Source organism: Chrysemys picta, chromosome 25 (genome assembly GCF_011386835.1).
Source record: "Chrysemys picta bellii isolate R12L10 chromosome 25, ASM1138683v2, whole genome shotgun sequence".
NCBI classification, from domain to species: Eukaryota; Metazoa; Chordata; order Testudines; family Emydidae; genus Chrysemys; species Chrysemys picta.
This window is the reverse complement of record NC_088815.1, coordinates 15,487,450-15,503,230: the sequence shown is the minus strand read 5'-3', so window position 1 is coordinate 15,503,230 and position 15,781 is coordinate 15,487,450. Positions and strand designations below refer to the sequence as shown.

At 62.6% G+C, this 15,781-nt stretch overlaps 1 protein-coding gene across 3 annotated transcripts; it reads right to left on the bottom strand.

Annotated features, from left to right (window-relative positions):
* Positions 1-70: 70 nt before the first annotated feature.
* Positions 71-7,504, bottom strand: ISYNA1 (inositol-3-phosphate synthase 1). Of its 3 annotated transcripts, none has more exons than XM_065578123.1 (11): positions 7,371-7,504; positions 5,868-5,992; positions 5,136-5,297; positions 4,457-4,586; positions 3,447-3,640; positions 2,876-3,025; positions 2,214-2,429; positions 1,545-1,709; positions 1,280-1,393; positions 872-1,089; positions 71-550 (listed from the first exon to the last, which is right to left on the bottom strand). In XM_065578123.1, the coding sequence occupies exons 1-11, from the start codon at positions 7,474-7,476 to the stop codon at positions 352-354; spliced, it is 1,779 nt and encodes a 592-aa protein (XP_065434195.1). In that variant the 5' UTR covers positions 7,477-7,504; the 3' UTR covers positions 71-351. The 3 variants fall into 3 exon arrangements, with proteins under 3 accessions (XP_065434195.1, XP_005279055.2, XP_065434196.1); XM_005278998.5 differs by lacking the exon at positions 7,371-7,504 and adding an exon at positions 6,904-7,071; XM_065578124.1 differs by lacking the exon at positions 7,371-7,504 and adding an exon at positions 6,772-7,066.
* Positions 7,505-15,781: the final 8,277 nt, after the last annotated feature.

The following is a 15,781-nucleotide window of genomic DNA, read 5'->3' as shown; positions in this document are numbered from 1 at the left end:
GGGCACCGCTTCCCAGGGAAGAGGGCAGGGCGCCAGGTAGAGACATGACGCAGAGGGATCAACAGAGACAGACATGCTCCCACTTTTTATTTAAAAAAAACAAACATTCCCAGCTTCCAGTTACTGGCAGTGGGGCCTGGGTGGCTGGGGGAGGGGGGGGTCCTCCTGTGCCCCCAAATTAATTCAAACTAAGAATCCCCCTACAAAATACAGTCCCCGGATGGACCACGGCTCCTGTCCCCCTTCAGGCTGACCATGGTCCCCTCTCCAGCAGCGGCAGTTCTGCCCCCCCCATGTCTCAGCCCAGACTCCCCTGGGAGCTGGGGGGCGTTGTGGCCATGGGGCAGGGCCCTAGTTGTCAATTTGCAGCTGGGCTTGCGAAGTGCCATGCCCATTACTGCCTGGGCACAGGTAGCCGTTCACGTGGGCAGCTGCCCTCTTGAGGGAGACTGGGCACTCGGCCAGACGCGCTCGCTTCAGACTCGGACACGGCCGCTGCATCTTGTGCTCCAGCAGCATGTGGTTCTGGGGGGGCAGCCCCACACAGGCCCTGCGGGCAGGATCAGAGAGAGAGCAGCATGTCAGGGGGGAGGGGGCAGAGGCCTTTGCAGCCAGCTGGACACCCCACAGACTGGGCACCACCAGGTCCCTGAGGGGATCTCAGTACCAGGTCCCACAGGGGCTAATGCAACTCGCCCCACCCCTGCCAGGTTCAGTCAAGGGCCCAGGCTGCTCCCGAAGGGGCCTGGGCACTTGGGTTGGCGAAGGGAGCGGGCACCCCAGGCATGGAGGAGAGTGGGGAGCTGGAGACGGGGATAGAGCCGGCACCCCAGGAGTGGGGGGGCGGGGGGGAGGAGAGAGCCGGGGGTACCTCAGGATGTTCTCGATGCAGCTTCTCTGCCGGAAGAGGGCGTTGACGACAGGGGAGCCCTCAGGCACCAGGGGCGCCTTGCACAGGAAGCCCAGGATGGACAGGACGCTGTGGAAGCCCTGGAAGTCGGGGTCGCTCTCGGTGCAGAAGGTGATACGTTGGCAGAGCTCGGTCAGGATGGCCAGGTCCAGGATGATGGGGCTGGCCAGCAGGGAGTCCTGGGGGTGGGGCAGAGTCAGTGGGTGGGGGGGGGGGGGCAAGGCCCAGCTCCCTCTCCCCAAGGGAGGCACAACCCAGGGCCAGAGGGGCCAATGCTCCCCCGCCACCCGCCGCTGTTTCTCCCTGATACCATCAGGGCAGGGAGGCGGGGTTTGACCTGTGCCCAGGGACAGGAATTCCCGGCCCTACCTCGCAGGTGTTGTGTATGACAATGGTGTTGGTGCCGCCCATCATGATCTCCGAGGTGTACTCGTCCAGCGCCCGCTTGCTGTCACCCACGTAGGGCACGTACTTAATCACCACCTGCAACCGAGAGCCACCTGAATACTGGGCCCCAGACCAGAGCCACCGCTGGGCAGCGGGTTCAGGGCAGCTTCTGTCCCCACCCCGTCCGCAACAGAGCCAGGTACAACTCCGGGGGGCTCCCTCACTCCCCCCACCCCCCGGCACTCACACAGTGATCGGGCTTCTCCTGGGGCCCATAGAGCAGGGGGTTCGACTGCACCATGTCGTCCACCACGTTGCTCTTGGAGACCTCCTTGGAGCGGAACTGCTGCGGGGCCGACAGGTTCTTCCCATCGTTGTTGCCCAGGTGGTTGTAGCTGACGATGGACACTGTCTGGGATAGGGGGGAGCAAAGATGGGTCACAGCAGCCCCACAGATCACAGCCGCAGCTGGGGGAGCCCTGGTCTCCCTGCCCGCCTCCCAGACCTGGCTGCCGGGGAGGCCCAGCCAGGGCAGGGGGCTCTGCACCCCCCCCACCCCACCCACCCCATGGAACAAGTTTGTCTGGATTCCAAGGGGAAGGGCCAAGCTGAACCCCCACTGGCCCCCACTCCCGGGATGCTCCAGCCCCCAGAGCCCTTGGGGGTTATGCAGATGCGCCTCAGTCCCTACCCGCAGCCCCTCCCCCTGGGGAGCTGGCCTGCACCCGGCTGCAGGAGGGTTACAAGCCCTCCCACCCCACCCAAGGGCTCTGCTGAGGCCAGATTCACTCTCCCTGGTGACTGTGCCGGACTCAGCCCCTGGACTCCAGGAGGGGAACCTGCCTAGACCCCCGGCAGCCCAGCGTCGTCACCAGCCCGGCATGCCCCGCGGCGGGCGCCCCCGGCACCCCCTCACCTTGAGGCCGGCGCTGATCAGGAAATCCACCAGCACCGACTTGAGCTTGGTCTGGCCAGACTTGAAGTCGTCTCCGCAGATGAAGACGTGGTGCTGCAGGGCGAGCTCCACGGCGCCCGGCACAAAGGTGTTCTGGGGGGAGCCGTTGATGTAGGCGCAGCCCTCCAGGATGCTGGCCACAGCGAAGAGCGTGGAGGGAGACACCTCGAGGCCTCGCTGAGTAGATGGGGAGAGCTCAGTGCAGCGCCCGGGGGGGGAGGGAGCCCCAGGACACACACACACACCCCCCAGTGCGCAGGCAGCCCCCACCCCCAGACAGCCAGTAGGAGCACCAGGCCCTCAGAGAAAATATATCACAGGGCGCCACTGTCAGCTCTGTCCCCACATCCCCACCATTCAACCCAGCCCCCCCATGCAATGGGGCCACTGCCCCCAAACCCAGCTCCCCCAGTCTCTTCCCCCCCCCCCAGCTCTAGGACTGCTGTGTCCCTACTGAAGGGCAAAGCCAGTTCCCCCGCCCCTGGCAGGAGCCAGAACCAGCCCCCCAGACTGGCTGCATCTGGAGCACCAGCGACGAGACCAGCCGCCACTAGCCCAGCCCCCGGCGGGCGGGGGGGGGGGGGGGGGAGGGGGAAGGCCACATGCCCCTCACGGGCTCTCACCTCGATGGCCTGCAGCAGGTTGGCGCCCGTGTCGTTGACGCCCGGCAGCACGTCGCAGAAGCGCTCGGTGTTGGCCGTCCACAGGACCACGACCTTGTCCACCCCGCTGGTGGCCTTGAACTCCTGGATGTCCCTGCGGATCTGTGCCACCTGCACGAGGGGCTTGTCAGCGCCCGGCAGCACAAGCCCAGGACGGGGCACCAGCAGGGAAGCTGCTGGGCCCCCCAGACCCCTGCAATTTGAGGGATCCTGCCCAGTGTGGGTCAGCTCCGGTGGGCAGCAGGGATGGTGCTTGGGGGGTAGGTGCCAGAACTGCGCCCCCAGCACCCCCCTGCGGAGCACAGGGCCCAGCCTCCCCAATGCTGGCACACAGCCCAGGGCTGCCCTTGGGAGCCGCGATGTCCCAGGTCTTGCAGGCAGAGGCTGCTCCGAAATCCCGGCCCAGCTCCCGCAGCCCGTCAAAGCCAGCCCAGAAGCCTGCATTGGGGCCTCCTGCTCCCCCACCCCAGCCACGGGGCTCACCCCCGCAGCCGTGGGAATGTAGCGGATGGGGATCCCCCACCCCACCCACCTGCTCAGCCTTCGTCCCGCGGAGGACATGGTCGGCTCGGTCCTCCTGATTGTCTGCAACGAATCCTGGGATGTAAATGGACGGGCGGGGCTTCATCTTCACCATATGGGGCCAGAGCTGCTCCTGCAGCTGCCAGTCGAGGACCTTGGCCCGTCTCATGGCCTCAGCCAAGTTCAGGGAGGAGACATCCCAGCCTGAGACCGGAGAGGGGACACCAGTCAGAGCTCTGGGCCCCCGCCCACACAGCCTCCCCTCCTCCCAACACAGCCCCCCTTTCGCCCCCCGCCCGCCCACACAGCCCCCCCTCCTCCCAACACAGCCCCCCTCCTCCCAACACAGCCCCCCCTTCAGCCCCCCCCGCCCACACAGACCCCCCTCCTCCCAACACAGCCCCCCTTTCGCCCCCCGCCCGCCCACACAGCCCCCCCTCCTCCCAACACAGCCCCCCCTTCAGCCCCCCCCGCCCACACAGACCCCCCTCCTCCCAACACAGCCCCCCGTTCGCCCCCCGCCCGCCCACACAGCCTCCCCTCCTCCCAACACAGCCCCCCTTTCGCCCCCCGCCCGCCCACACAGCCCCCCTCCTCCCAACACAGCCCCCCCTTCAGCCCCCCCCGCCCACACAGACCCCCCTCCTCCCAACACAGCCCCCCGTTCGCCCCCCGCCCGCCCACACAGCCCCCCTCCTCCCAACACAGCCCCCCGTTCGCCCCCCCCGCCCACACAGCCCCCCCCTCCTCCCAACACAGCCCCCCCTCCTCCCAACACAGCCCCCCCTTCGGCCACCCCCCGCCCACACAGCCTCCCCTCCTCCCAACACAGCCCCCCCTTCGGCCACCCCCCGCCCACACAGCCTCCCCTCCTCCCAACACAGCCCCCCTTTCGCCCCCCGCCCGCCCACACAGCCCCCCTCCTCCCAACACAGCCCCCCCTTCGCCCCCCCCGCCCACACAGCCTCCCCCCGGACCATCCCGCCCCCCACTAACAGCCCCCAGGGCATGCACACTCACCATCAAAGACGATGTCATTAGGGTGCACCATGGGCAGCAGGTCCCGGAAGGGCACGTAGACGTCGCCCGTAGGGCCAGTTCCCAGGCAGACGGTGGACGCTTGCAGCAAGGAGCCGTAGTAGTTGGCGTACTGGGAAGAGGGAGAACACCAAGGTGACACTGAGCCCCAGGGGCCCCCAGGCCGGGGAGCTCCCCCACCCCCGGGGACCTTCCAGGAGGGCACAGAACATGGGAGCCGGGGGCCCCTCCCCAAGGTCCGAGTGCCCAGCCCTCGGCTCCCAGCCGCACCACGCCACATGGCTTGGGGAGAACCCCCCGCACAGGGGCTGAGCGCCACATTCCCGTCACCACCGGAGCCACGAGCACTTCCCAGGCCGTGGCCAGGACAGACACGGCCCCGCAGCACAGCCCTACACCCCCCAGGCTGGGAGAGCCTCAGGGGCCAGCCTGGAGCTCGGAGGCCTCACCGCCAGCCACACCCCAGCGGGGCAGGGCTTTGGCTCATCTACCCACTCGCCTGGGCCCAGGCTCCATCTCTGGGCAACTGGCTGGGGCCGCATCTGGGCGTCTGAGACGAGCCAGCCGGTCACAGGCCCTGCCGCCTGGGGGGCTGGCTAGAGACCACCTGTCTCGTCCCCTGGAAAGCGCCGCCAGACGCCAGGGGACGAGACTCGCTCACCTTCCGTCCGGTCTTGGTCATCCAGGAGAGGCCCAGCCTGTTGGCCAGCACGGCCGCTGTCACCGTGGTGCCGTTGTTGCCGCCCCAGCCCACCAGCATCACCCCCAGGCGGGGGACCTGCCGCTCCGTGCGGAAGGTGAACTTGGTCGACTGCGGCTTCACCTGGGAGCCCCAGAGACAGGCAGTGAGAACCGGGGCGCAGCCTTCGCACACAGCACAAGGAGAGGAAGGGGGTGGGACAAGACGCACGTGGGGCACGCTCATCCGCTGGCGCTGCAGGGGCACAGCAGGGCTCTGCACAGGGACGGGGCAGCAGCACCCGACCGATGCACCAGGACAACTTGCCCAGCCCACCCCAAGGCTGGGCCCCTCTGCAATGGGGGGGCTGCTCCCACCAGCTCCTCAGAGCCCAGGGAAACCAACGGCAATGCGATCACACCCAACGCGGCACCGTTTCATGTTAGAACTTTGAGCCCCGGCCCCATGGCGCAGACGCCCCCAGGCTACAGGCAGGACGTGTCCCCAAGGGCCCCCTCGGCTCCATCGCTCCCCTGGCCGAGCGGAGGAACCCGCCTGATGGCAGCTCACACACAGCCTGGGTCCAGCCCAGGCCAAGCAGAGCTCTGGGCCACTCCTACCAGTGGGGCAGGTGCATAGAGACGAACAAATGCGGTTCCCCCTCCAGTGGGCACAGGGCCACGGTCCAACGCTGGACCCGCCAACAGCAGGTACCTTGGTGACGCCATCCTCCCTGCTCACGTGCACGGTGCTGTACGTGTACTTGGCCTCAATGTAGTCCTTGCTGTAGGTCACGTCAGGGCTCTCAACGAGGAACGTCTCTGCCATGTTTCTTGGAACTGCGAGGTGGAGGAAGCAGATTATTACAGACCCGTCAGGCCTCACGCCCGGCAGGACCCAGGGTGCAAATCATTCAACACCCACTGCCCCTGCGACCAGGATACTCCCAGCTGTCTGCTAGGCCAGCAGTCCCTCCCTTCCTGCCAGCTGTCCCCTGGGCCAGTGTGTCCCCCTGCCCCAGACTGGCTCTTCCTCTCCCAGAGGCCTTTGCTGAGGAGGGGCATAATCCCCATTTTACAGGCAGGGAAACCGAGGCACATAGCAGTGAAGAGGCTTATCCCCCTACCACCACCCAGGTGGTGAGAGCTAGAACAGAGGTATCCTAGCTTCCAGTGTGCAGGCAGGAGGAGCCCGCCAGCGACCCAGGCGCGCCACAAAGAGGAGCGCGAAGTGCCTGGGTTTCTGTGAGGCTGCGGGATGTGGGTCGGGGTGGCTTGGGTCAGGCTCCGCGCCAGGCCAGGCTCATTGCCAGACAGTAACAGGCCTAGAAGTTTGGCTTATTCCAACAGGTGCTTTGGGCTCACGAGGGCAGGGAGGCATTGGGTTGCTTTGCTGGTGCCCGGTGGAAAGGGGCGGGGCAGCCCCACCAGCGCCCAGCCCAGGCCCCCAGCGGAGCTACACAAGCCAAAATAACCCAGGGACAGGAGCACAAGCCCAGTGCAGCCCGGCTACGGCCCATTTCCACCCCCGCTCCCCAATGAAACATGCCCCCCCCTCCCCTCCAGCCCAGACCCCCTTCTCCTCCCACCGCCCCCCGACAGTTAGTGGCATGACCTACAGCACACCACAGGCAGGGCAGGAGATGGGGGGCCAAGATGGGGGGGGGGAAGTGCTCCCCCAGCTGCTCTGACAGGGGCCGGCCTAGGCACGACGCCCCGCGATCTTCGCTGCCCAGAGCTCACCGACTCACCCGCCCCGTGCCTCAGTTTCCCCCATTTGAATCACGGGGAGCACGGTCGGGCCGCGAGGCTAATCGGGGCCCACGGAGAGGGCTCGGTTATGGGGCTCTCCCGCCGGTCCCTCCCCGCCCCCACAGCCAGCCCTGCCATGGGGCAGCAGCTCCGCGGGGCGGGGCCCCGGCACGGGGGGGCGGGGCCGGAGGGGAGGCGCCACCCCACGGAGAACAGGGGCCCGGCCCGGGCAGATCCCAGCCCCCCAGTGCCCCCCAACCCGCGGGGCGGAGCACCCCCAGCGCACGCTCGGGCCCGGGGGGGTCCCGGTGGCCGCGGCCGGGAGCGCTCGGGCCGGGAGGGGGGGCAGCTCCCAGCCCGGGAAATACACGCCCCCCCCGACCCGCCATGGGACCCAGAGCCGGAGGCTCCCCCCGTCCCGAGCGCCCCGACAGGGCACCGGGACCCGCCCGCAGCCCCAGCTCACCTGGCTCGGCTCGGCTCGGCTCTGCTGCGGACCCCCGGGCATGCGGCGGCTTAATCGGATCCAGGACCCGCCCCCCCCGCGGCTCCGCCCCGCCGTAAATTTCCATCCGCTGCGGATTCCCCCACTCGCCTGGGCGGGACACGTGCCCCCCCCGACCCCCCCCCAGGCCTGCCTGTAGCCAGTGCCCGCCCCCAGACTGCACAGAGCCGGTACCTCTGCCCCCCCCCCCGCTCCCCCTGTGCCTGGCAACCCCCCCTGCACCCAACAGGTGCCTGCACCTGGCAACCCCATAGCCCCCCCCCCGCCTGCCTGTAGCCAGTGCCCCCCCGGACTGCACAGAGCCGGTACCTCTGCCCCCCCCCCCGCTCCCCCTGTGCCTGGCAACCCCCCCTGCACCCAACAGGTGCCTGCACCTGGCAACCCCATAGCCCCCCCCCCGGCCCGCCTGCCTGTAGCCAGTGCCCCCCCAGACTGCACAGAGCCGGTACCTCTGCCCCCCCGGATCCGCCTGTGCCTAGTGACCCCCCTGCACCTGGCACCCCGATAGCCCCCCTGGCTTGCCTGTAGCCAGTGCCCCCCAGGACTGCCTGGCCCCAGCACCCTCTGCCCCCCCCATGTGGCAGTGTCTGGGGGACCTGCCCCACGCAGCACTCACAGGCTTTCCCAGGATCGCCCCTTTTCTGAGGCAGCTGCCCGGGTGCCAACCCTCCAGGATGGTCCTGGAGTCCCCAGCAATTAACCGCTGTGGCATGTGCTGAAACACATCCAGGCAAAACATGCTGCCAGCTGGGCCGTGTGATGGGCTCAGGCTTCGCCCATAATGCCCTGGGTTTTGCCCCCGGAGGTGGGCACTCCACCCCATGCCCAGCAGCTGCCGGCACCGGCCCACCTTGTCCACACACGCACAGCCCTCGAGGGATGTGAGCCTGGCAGCCCCCAGGCACTGCCACATGGGGGAGGGGCAGTGCCCAGCACCCCCTGGGACCCACTGTCCTGCTGCTCTTCCCCTGGAGGGCATCGCTGTTTGCACCGGGCGATCACCCCTCACAGCCGGTGCCGAGGGGGGGAGCTCAGCTAGGCACAGGGCAGGGAGGGGGATCATCCTAACGCTTGTTTTTTTCAGGGGAGGGTCGAGTTGCGTATCAGACAAAGCCCCAGTTCCCTCCTCACCTCCCAAACTCCACCTGCTGCGCGCGCGGGGGGGGGGGGGGGGGGGAGGAGGTTGTGCAAAAAATCTCCCCCCCGTTTCAGGAAAGGCAAATGCAGAGTTTGCAAGCCATGCGTGCGCCACAGGGCCAGGTCTGGGAAAGAGCTTAGGGGTGGCCAGCAGGCCCCTGGCTCCAGCCCACAGCAGAGTATTGGTAGGGGGAGCAGTGCTGGGCCTGCAGCGATCCCAAACCTACAGTGTCTAGATCCCCGTCCCTTCGTGGAGCTGGGAACAGAGGCAGCAGTACTGATGGACTCCCCCCCCCCCCCCCCAACACACACACACGAGCCGGCTGCTGGACTGTGCACACAGCTAGACCCATTGGTGTGTGGTCTACACCTCACAGCAGTGGTGCCTGAGGCCATGGGCAGCTGGACCTGGAGAGCAGGCAGAGGGGCTGCTGCCTTCCTCCCATTCCCCCCCACCCGTGAGTCTCTGCCGGTTCCCCCTCTGAGATCCATTCTGGTCCAGGGGGTGCTGGGCACTGCCTGACCTCACCAGCTCCTCCAGCCACTGGAGCAAGGCAGGGGGTGAAGTGTGTGTCCTTCCTTGCACTGCGCCTGGCTGCTACGTTAGGAGAGAGGCCAACCGGCAACAGCATTAATGATCATTGATACTCCCCACCCTGGGGGGCGTCCCTCACGCTCCCTGCCAGATGTGCTCAGACCAGCCTGGCTCATCAGAAAGAAACGTCCTTAACCAGTTGTGAGCGCTGGGAATGGAGGGAGGAAGCTCGCAGCTGGCCCAGCGTCCAGCGCCTGCATGGGGGGCTGTTGGGGTGACCGTGGGCACCTGGCAGCAGCCAGGGGTTAATGAACGTAGAGAGGTCAGAGCACAGGAGCTCGGCTGCTAGCGAGCACCATGCACGAGAGAACAAGCAGGGGGAGCGGAGAAAGGGGCCAAGTTTTGCCCTGATAGGAACAGGCCTCACCGTCAGTAGAGCGGAATGTGGCCGTTTGTCCTCCCCCAAGCACCTTTCAGCCTGACTTTGGTGTCCCAAAGTGCTTTGCAAACCCTGACTCACACCGGCCTGGCTTGTGCCGTGAGAACACCAGGCTGGTGGCCATGTTGCACTCAGCAAAACCCTGCCACCCAGCAGCCCCTGCAGCGCTCCGAGCGCGTTCTGAGGGAGAGGTTGGGATGCTGGAAAAGGGGGCAGCGCCCCGCGACAGTGACCCCTTGGGCAGCCCTGGGCTATGAGCACCGGCCACAACAAGTCCCACAGTAGCGGGGGGAGGCCGGGCGTAGGAAGCCTGGGCAGAGATTTATCAGCTCAGTGCAGACCCCTTTCACCTCAACAGCCCCTGGTCTTCTGCCTTTTGCTCCCGCCCGTTTGCTTCTCTAGCATCCCCAGCAGCTTCCCAGGCCAGCGCTCCTGGGAGAGATCCTGCTGCTCGCGGGTCGGCTCCGTGTCCCTGGGAGGAAAGCATCCCACGCGTGAGCAGTAAACGAGGGAAAGGGGCCTGGAGAAGCTGCAGCCCCACCGAGGAAGCCCGGGCCGCTGGCCCCCGCTGCACAATGCTGGCGCTGGTGGGCAGATGAAGGACAGAACGGCCTGAGCGCTGGAATTCCAGAGCCTCAGCAAGGGATTGAAACAAAACCATGGCTTTGTACCAGGATCTTGGCTCTGAAAGTCCTGGCCAGGGGGCCTGGAGCTGGTACTTTTCCACTGCTTCCCCTTTTTACCCCCTCCCATGACTTCCCCCATTGTTCCTGTCCCGCCGCGCCGGCTCCCCCCTCCTTGCCGGAGCAGCACGTGAGCAGGGGCTCCCTGGCTTCTGCTTTTCCAGCATCGTGGCGAGGCCAGCAGCATCGCCCGCTTCCCTAGCCCTCTTCTGAACACCAGCACCAGCACGCGCTGCCTTCTGGCAAAGCGTCACCCCCGGCCCCTGTCCACGGAGACCAACGTGACCTCGCCAATAGCAGCACTTAGAAACCACCATGAGAAGCCCCCCCCTGGTGAAAAGTGAGAGCTGCCCCAGGCTTGTGCAAGGAGCCCTGACCACTCGGCTGCAGGCCGTTCCGCCGCACGGAGCCGTTTTCCTGCTGCGTGAGCCGAGGGAGGCAGCGAAGGCCTAGCTGGAGGAAAGGCACCTGGTCCCATTAGCAGTGCTCTAGGGCCTAACCCCCAGCCCCGCTGCTGCCCTGTTTTGCAGGGCTGTAACCCGGTCAGAGCCAGACTGAGATGGGGACCCTTGCTGTCATCTTGGCATATCAACAGAAGCTGCTTACGGAGACAAGTGCCCTGCACCCCGCGAGGGGAGGCACCCGAGGGCTGGCGGGCAGAACCCAGGGAGGCCGGAAGCGTTTTGAAGCAAACAGATACAGGAGCAGCTGGGTTTTGCTCAGGGTTGGCCTTTATGGGACGTTCGTGTGTGTCACAACGGGGCCCTGTAGAGTCACACCCTGCCTGGCTGCACACAAGCTCTGGGTCTCCTTCGACTGCTACTGCCCCTCTTAGCAGCAGGCCCCTGACCCAAGGCTGAGGGTGTTGCAGATACCAGAACCAAGGCCTGCAGCGGGCAGAAGGGAGAACTCCCAGGAAAAGCCACAGAGACCAGGCTCAAGAGCATCCTTGAATGTTTATTACAATGGATCTGGGGAAAGTCCTACGGTCCGATCTCGCCTTGAGAGCCTGCCTGGCTGGAGAGCAGCTCTGGCCAGGTCTGCCCAGGGAAATGGACTAGAATCGCTGGGGTAATAAACTATTCTGAACTAGCTCCGCCTGTAGCTGCTATTCCCGAATCAAAGTGATTTTATTCCTGAGTAACTACTCCAGCCTGGAAACAATTCTGGTCACCTGACCATGCAGCTAGAAAAGCCCTGAGAAAGGCATCCCCCAAAGCACCCCTGTGTAGTCACTAGTGAGGGTGGCCTGGAGCCTGAGGGAAGGGGCTCCCGTAGCCTGCCCGAGCACGTCTCCATCTACTGTGTTTATCGTCCCACTCCCAGCTGAGGTAGGACAGAGCAGCATCCGCCTTACGCAGCAACTCGGTGACATCATGCAAAGCAGGAGGCTGCTGCAAGGAGCTCTGGGGACCCCGGGAGGCAAACAGTCACACTTCCATAGCCCCGGCTTTCTGCCTGCAACAGGCACCTGCTGCCTTGGGCTTTTGCGAGGGTAGGTTTTGAATTCTTCCACCTTAAGGCTACCCCGAGGGAACCACCTTTGTTAGCTCCCACAGCTGAACCTGGTCGCTGTCTGCCTCACAGTTGGCAACATCCCGCTCATGTCAGAGCGAGGGAAGCAGCAGCTTGTGCTTGAGGTACCGTAAGTTGACCCCCGCTTACCCCGAGTGACCAGCACAGAACTCCCTGGGAGAGGTTGGCCAGAAGTGAGTCCTGCACCAGAACTAGCCCAGATCCATTGCACCTGTTAGCCCATCCCTGGCTTCTGGCCACCCCCATAGAGAGCTGGGGTTTGGGAGCACGCAGGCTGAGAGCCAATGAGTGATCACACATGAAACGTGCAGCGAATGGACAGGAGAGTCAAGTTTCCAGACAATTAGGTTCCGATAAGAGGGAAGCTTCTGTGGCAATGCTGGGCGTGGCAGAGAGGAAGCAGCCGGTAAATTTCCACTGGCCCTTTTCTCTCATGCAGCCCTGCTAACGCTCCAAGCAGTCTGCTAATCGATTCACTTCTTGATCCCGCCTGGAACACAATCTGACAGCAGTTTATGGACTCAGAATTGCCTAGAAGTGACAGGAAAGAAGCAATTTAGTGCTATTTACACACACATTCCATTTTGGCAACCAAGAAGTAGCTTCTGTCCAAAGGGTAAGCTGTCTTCATCAGCGTTGCTAGGTATTGTTTGTCTTCCCCGGGTTCAGTGCTTGCTAGAGTCTCAGGCAGCCCCTGCACAGGTGCTGGGAACAAGGGGAGGAGATAGAACAGGACTTTGGGATCAGCTGCTCCACACACTGGCGGTGGGAGACTTCCATGTGAAAGAAATTGGAAAGCAGGACACAGACAGTGAAGAGAACATGATAGAAACACACAAAACAAGGACTAGAACAGAGAAGAGAGATCTGGCACGCCTGTATCTCCTCTGATAAAAAGATGAAAGGAAATTCAATGAGATTGAAAGAAATTTAAAAATGAAAACATTTGTAACAGAACATGTCATTAAACTATGGAACTCCCTGCCACATGAGATCAAGAGCTTAGCAGGATTCCGAAGAATTGACCTGTGCACATATGGATCACAACAACCCATGCAGTCTCTACTGCAGCTACATGTGTAAGGGATATAAACCCTCATGCGCCTACGTCGCCAGCCATCGTAAGGAGGTTATGCAGAAGCCTTTGTTATAGGCAGGTTATTGCATTACGTGATTTCCTGCACCTTCCTCTGAAGCATTTGCTATTTAGACAGACAGGATCCTGGCCTAAATAGAACTGCACTAGTCCCGCATAGAGACAGATACAGAATCTCTGGGTGACATTCTGGGGCTTGTGTTGTCAGACTAGATCAGTGGTTCCCAAACTTTAACAGCCCACGAACCCCTTTCACTAAATTGTGAAATCTCGTGAACCCCCTCCTAAAAGTGAATATTTCCAGAGATTTAAGTTTAAATTTCCTCAGTGTGATGGATGCCCAACTGCCCGGCCCCGCTCTCCCTGGGGCTTGGAGTGCTGGGGTCCGGGCTGCCGGCTCCCCTGCTGACGGGGGCGGGGCTCGGGCTGCCAGCCCCAACTGCCCGGCCCCACTTCCTCTGGGGCTCGGGCTGCCAGCCCTGCGTGGGGAGCGCTGTAGGTTGGGCTGCTGGCTCCCCCACTGACAGGGGCAGGGCTCGGGCTGCCGGCCCCAACTGCCCGGCCCCGCTCTCCCTGGGGCTCGGGGTGTCTGCCTTGCAACAGGGTCCCACCTGCTGTCTCCAATGCCCGGGGTCCTCTGTCCGCCCTTAGTGAAATTTTTCCGGCGAACCCCCATTTGGGAACCACTGGACTAGATGATAAATAAAGCCAGAAGGGACCACAGATCATCTCGTCTGACCTCAAGCATAACACAGGCCTGGTCTGAAATACTTCATTTGCACTAGGGCAGATCTTTGATGAAAGTATCCAGTCTTGATTTGTTGCCAGGGCTGGAAAACTCACCCCTACTCTCAGTAAATTGTTCCAGTAATTAGTTACCCTCCTTTGCAAGTTTGCACCTTATGTCAAGTTTGAATTGCTTTAACTTGCAGCCATTGGCTCTCGTTAGACCTTTACCTCCTAGACCGAAGGGCCCCCATTATCAAGTGTTTGTTCCCTAGATAAGTCATTCTAAACTGTGATCAAGTCAGTCCTTAACCTTCTCTGTGTCAAACGAAATAGATTGAGTTCCTTGAGTCTGTCATTCTAAGGCAGGTTTTCCAACCCTTTCATCATTCTCATGGCTCTTCTCTGACCCCGTCAGTTTAATCGACATCCTTCTTGAGTTGTTGACACTAACTGGACCCAGGAGTCCTGTGGATGGTCCCCTTTGGCCTTTAAAAAAAAAAAAAAAAAAAGCCACCCACTACCTATGGACACTTGCGTCCCTCTCCCCCTCAGTACAGCCCGTGGTCACAGAACAGACAGCAGCTATTAAGGGAAGAACAGAGGCTGTTTTAGGAATGGGTTTGGATACTGACCAGTCACTCGTTCTCATTTCATTCCTGTGTTAGACAGGATTTGCCCACCCAGCCTGTGCTCTCAGTGCTGGAGGATTCCCAGTATCCCTCATTTACTCTCTTTTCAAGTATCGGAAATAAATGGACACGCACGTTTGGTGTCTCACGTTAGAAACTAGGACTCCACGAGCTGGACTGCTTTGGGGGTCCGTTCTTCCACCACGATCTCAGCCAGCCCTGCAACCTCCGAGTCCCCAGCCCCTTCACCTGCGCCAAGGCATTTCAGCCTGAGCAGTGACACTCCCTGCTGCTTCACCCCTACTCTCCCCAGCAGGCATTGCAAGTCATAGGTTCCCGCAGGAAGTCAGAGACGGAGGCAAAGAGCAGAAGTCTTAAGGGGACAAAAATCCACCTTTTGAAGTATTGCCACAGCTTAGAGTTTCCCACAAGAACTTGGTAACGGCCCCTTTAAGGCATGTGCCGTGTTTAAATATGCAGCGCACAGGTCTCATTTGCACATTAAACTTTCAGCCTGCCAGAGTCAGGTTTCTAGACAATACGATGCAAATGAGGATTTCAGTTTAAGCAGCCTGGGTGGGGCACTGGGGAGCCTGCCGGAAATTTCCACTAGCCAAGTTTTAAATTCTTACTTTTCTCAGCTCCTTCTGAGGGCTCTGCCACCGTATCGACAGGGATCACGTCTCTGACTGCGGCACATGCCCACGGCAGGGGAATGGGCAGAGCCAACCCCCAGCCAAGTCTCGTGAAAATGCCCCAAAGCAAGCAGGGACACCAAGTGCTCTGTGTGGAGCGGGGTCTCCAGCAGCACTGCCTGCTCCACCCGTGCCGTGAATCGGTACCGACCGAGGGTGCACCAACCCCGGCTCCCGCCCAACAGCTGAGCAAACGTTCCTGGATTGCGGAGGCCTACACAAGGGCCGCAAAGGCAGCCTGGGTCAGGTGCTCTGCTCTGTTCGTGGAACAGGAGATGGAGTCCCATGTGACCGCTAAGGTACAGGCGGATTCTCCCTCCCCCAGCACTGCGTGTGGTACAGGCTGTTCCTAATCCCACCTGGTGTGTTTTCAGTTAAGATTCTGCTGTTCTTCCAGGCGCTCCCTCACAAGCCGGCCTCAAACCAAGGGATCCCCTTCCACCCTCCCCTCAAGGGCTGCAGCCACTAGGGGACTCCCTGATCCGTCTCCCCAGTTCAAGCTCTCCACACCACTGGGCTTGAGGCTGGGAAGGTGCCCATGGTTGCAGCTGCCAAAGAGAATTTTCCCAGAGTCAGTGGGAATCCAACACACCGTCATGTGTCCTAAACAAAGCAACCCAGGCCATGCCGAGGCCATGGAGAGCACTGCCCCACTGGTTCTCAAACTGGGGGTCAGGACCCTCAGGGGGTCACGAGCTGTCAGCCTCCACCCCAAACCCTGCTTCGCCTCCAGCATTTATAATGGTGCTAAATAGAAAAGAAGTGTTTTTAATTGATAAGGGGGGGGTCGCACCCAGGCTTGCTGTGTGAATGGGGTCACCAGTACAAAGGTTTGAGAACCCTTGCACTGCCCCCTGGTGGCTGAACATTGTCATACACCTCACTAAGCCCGT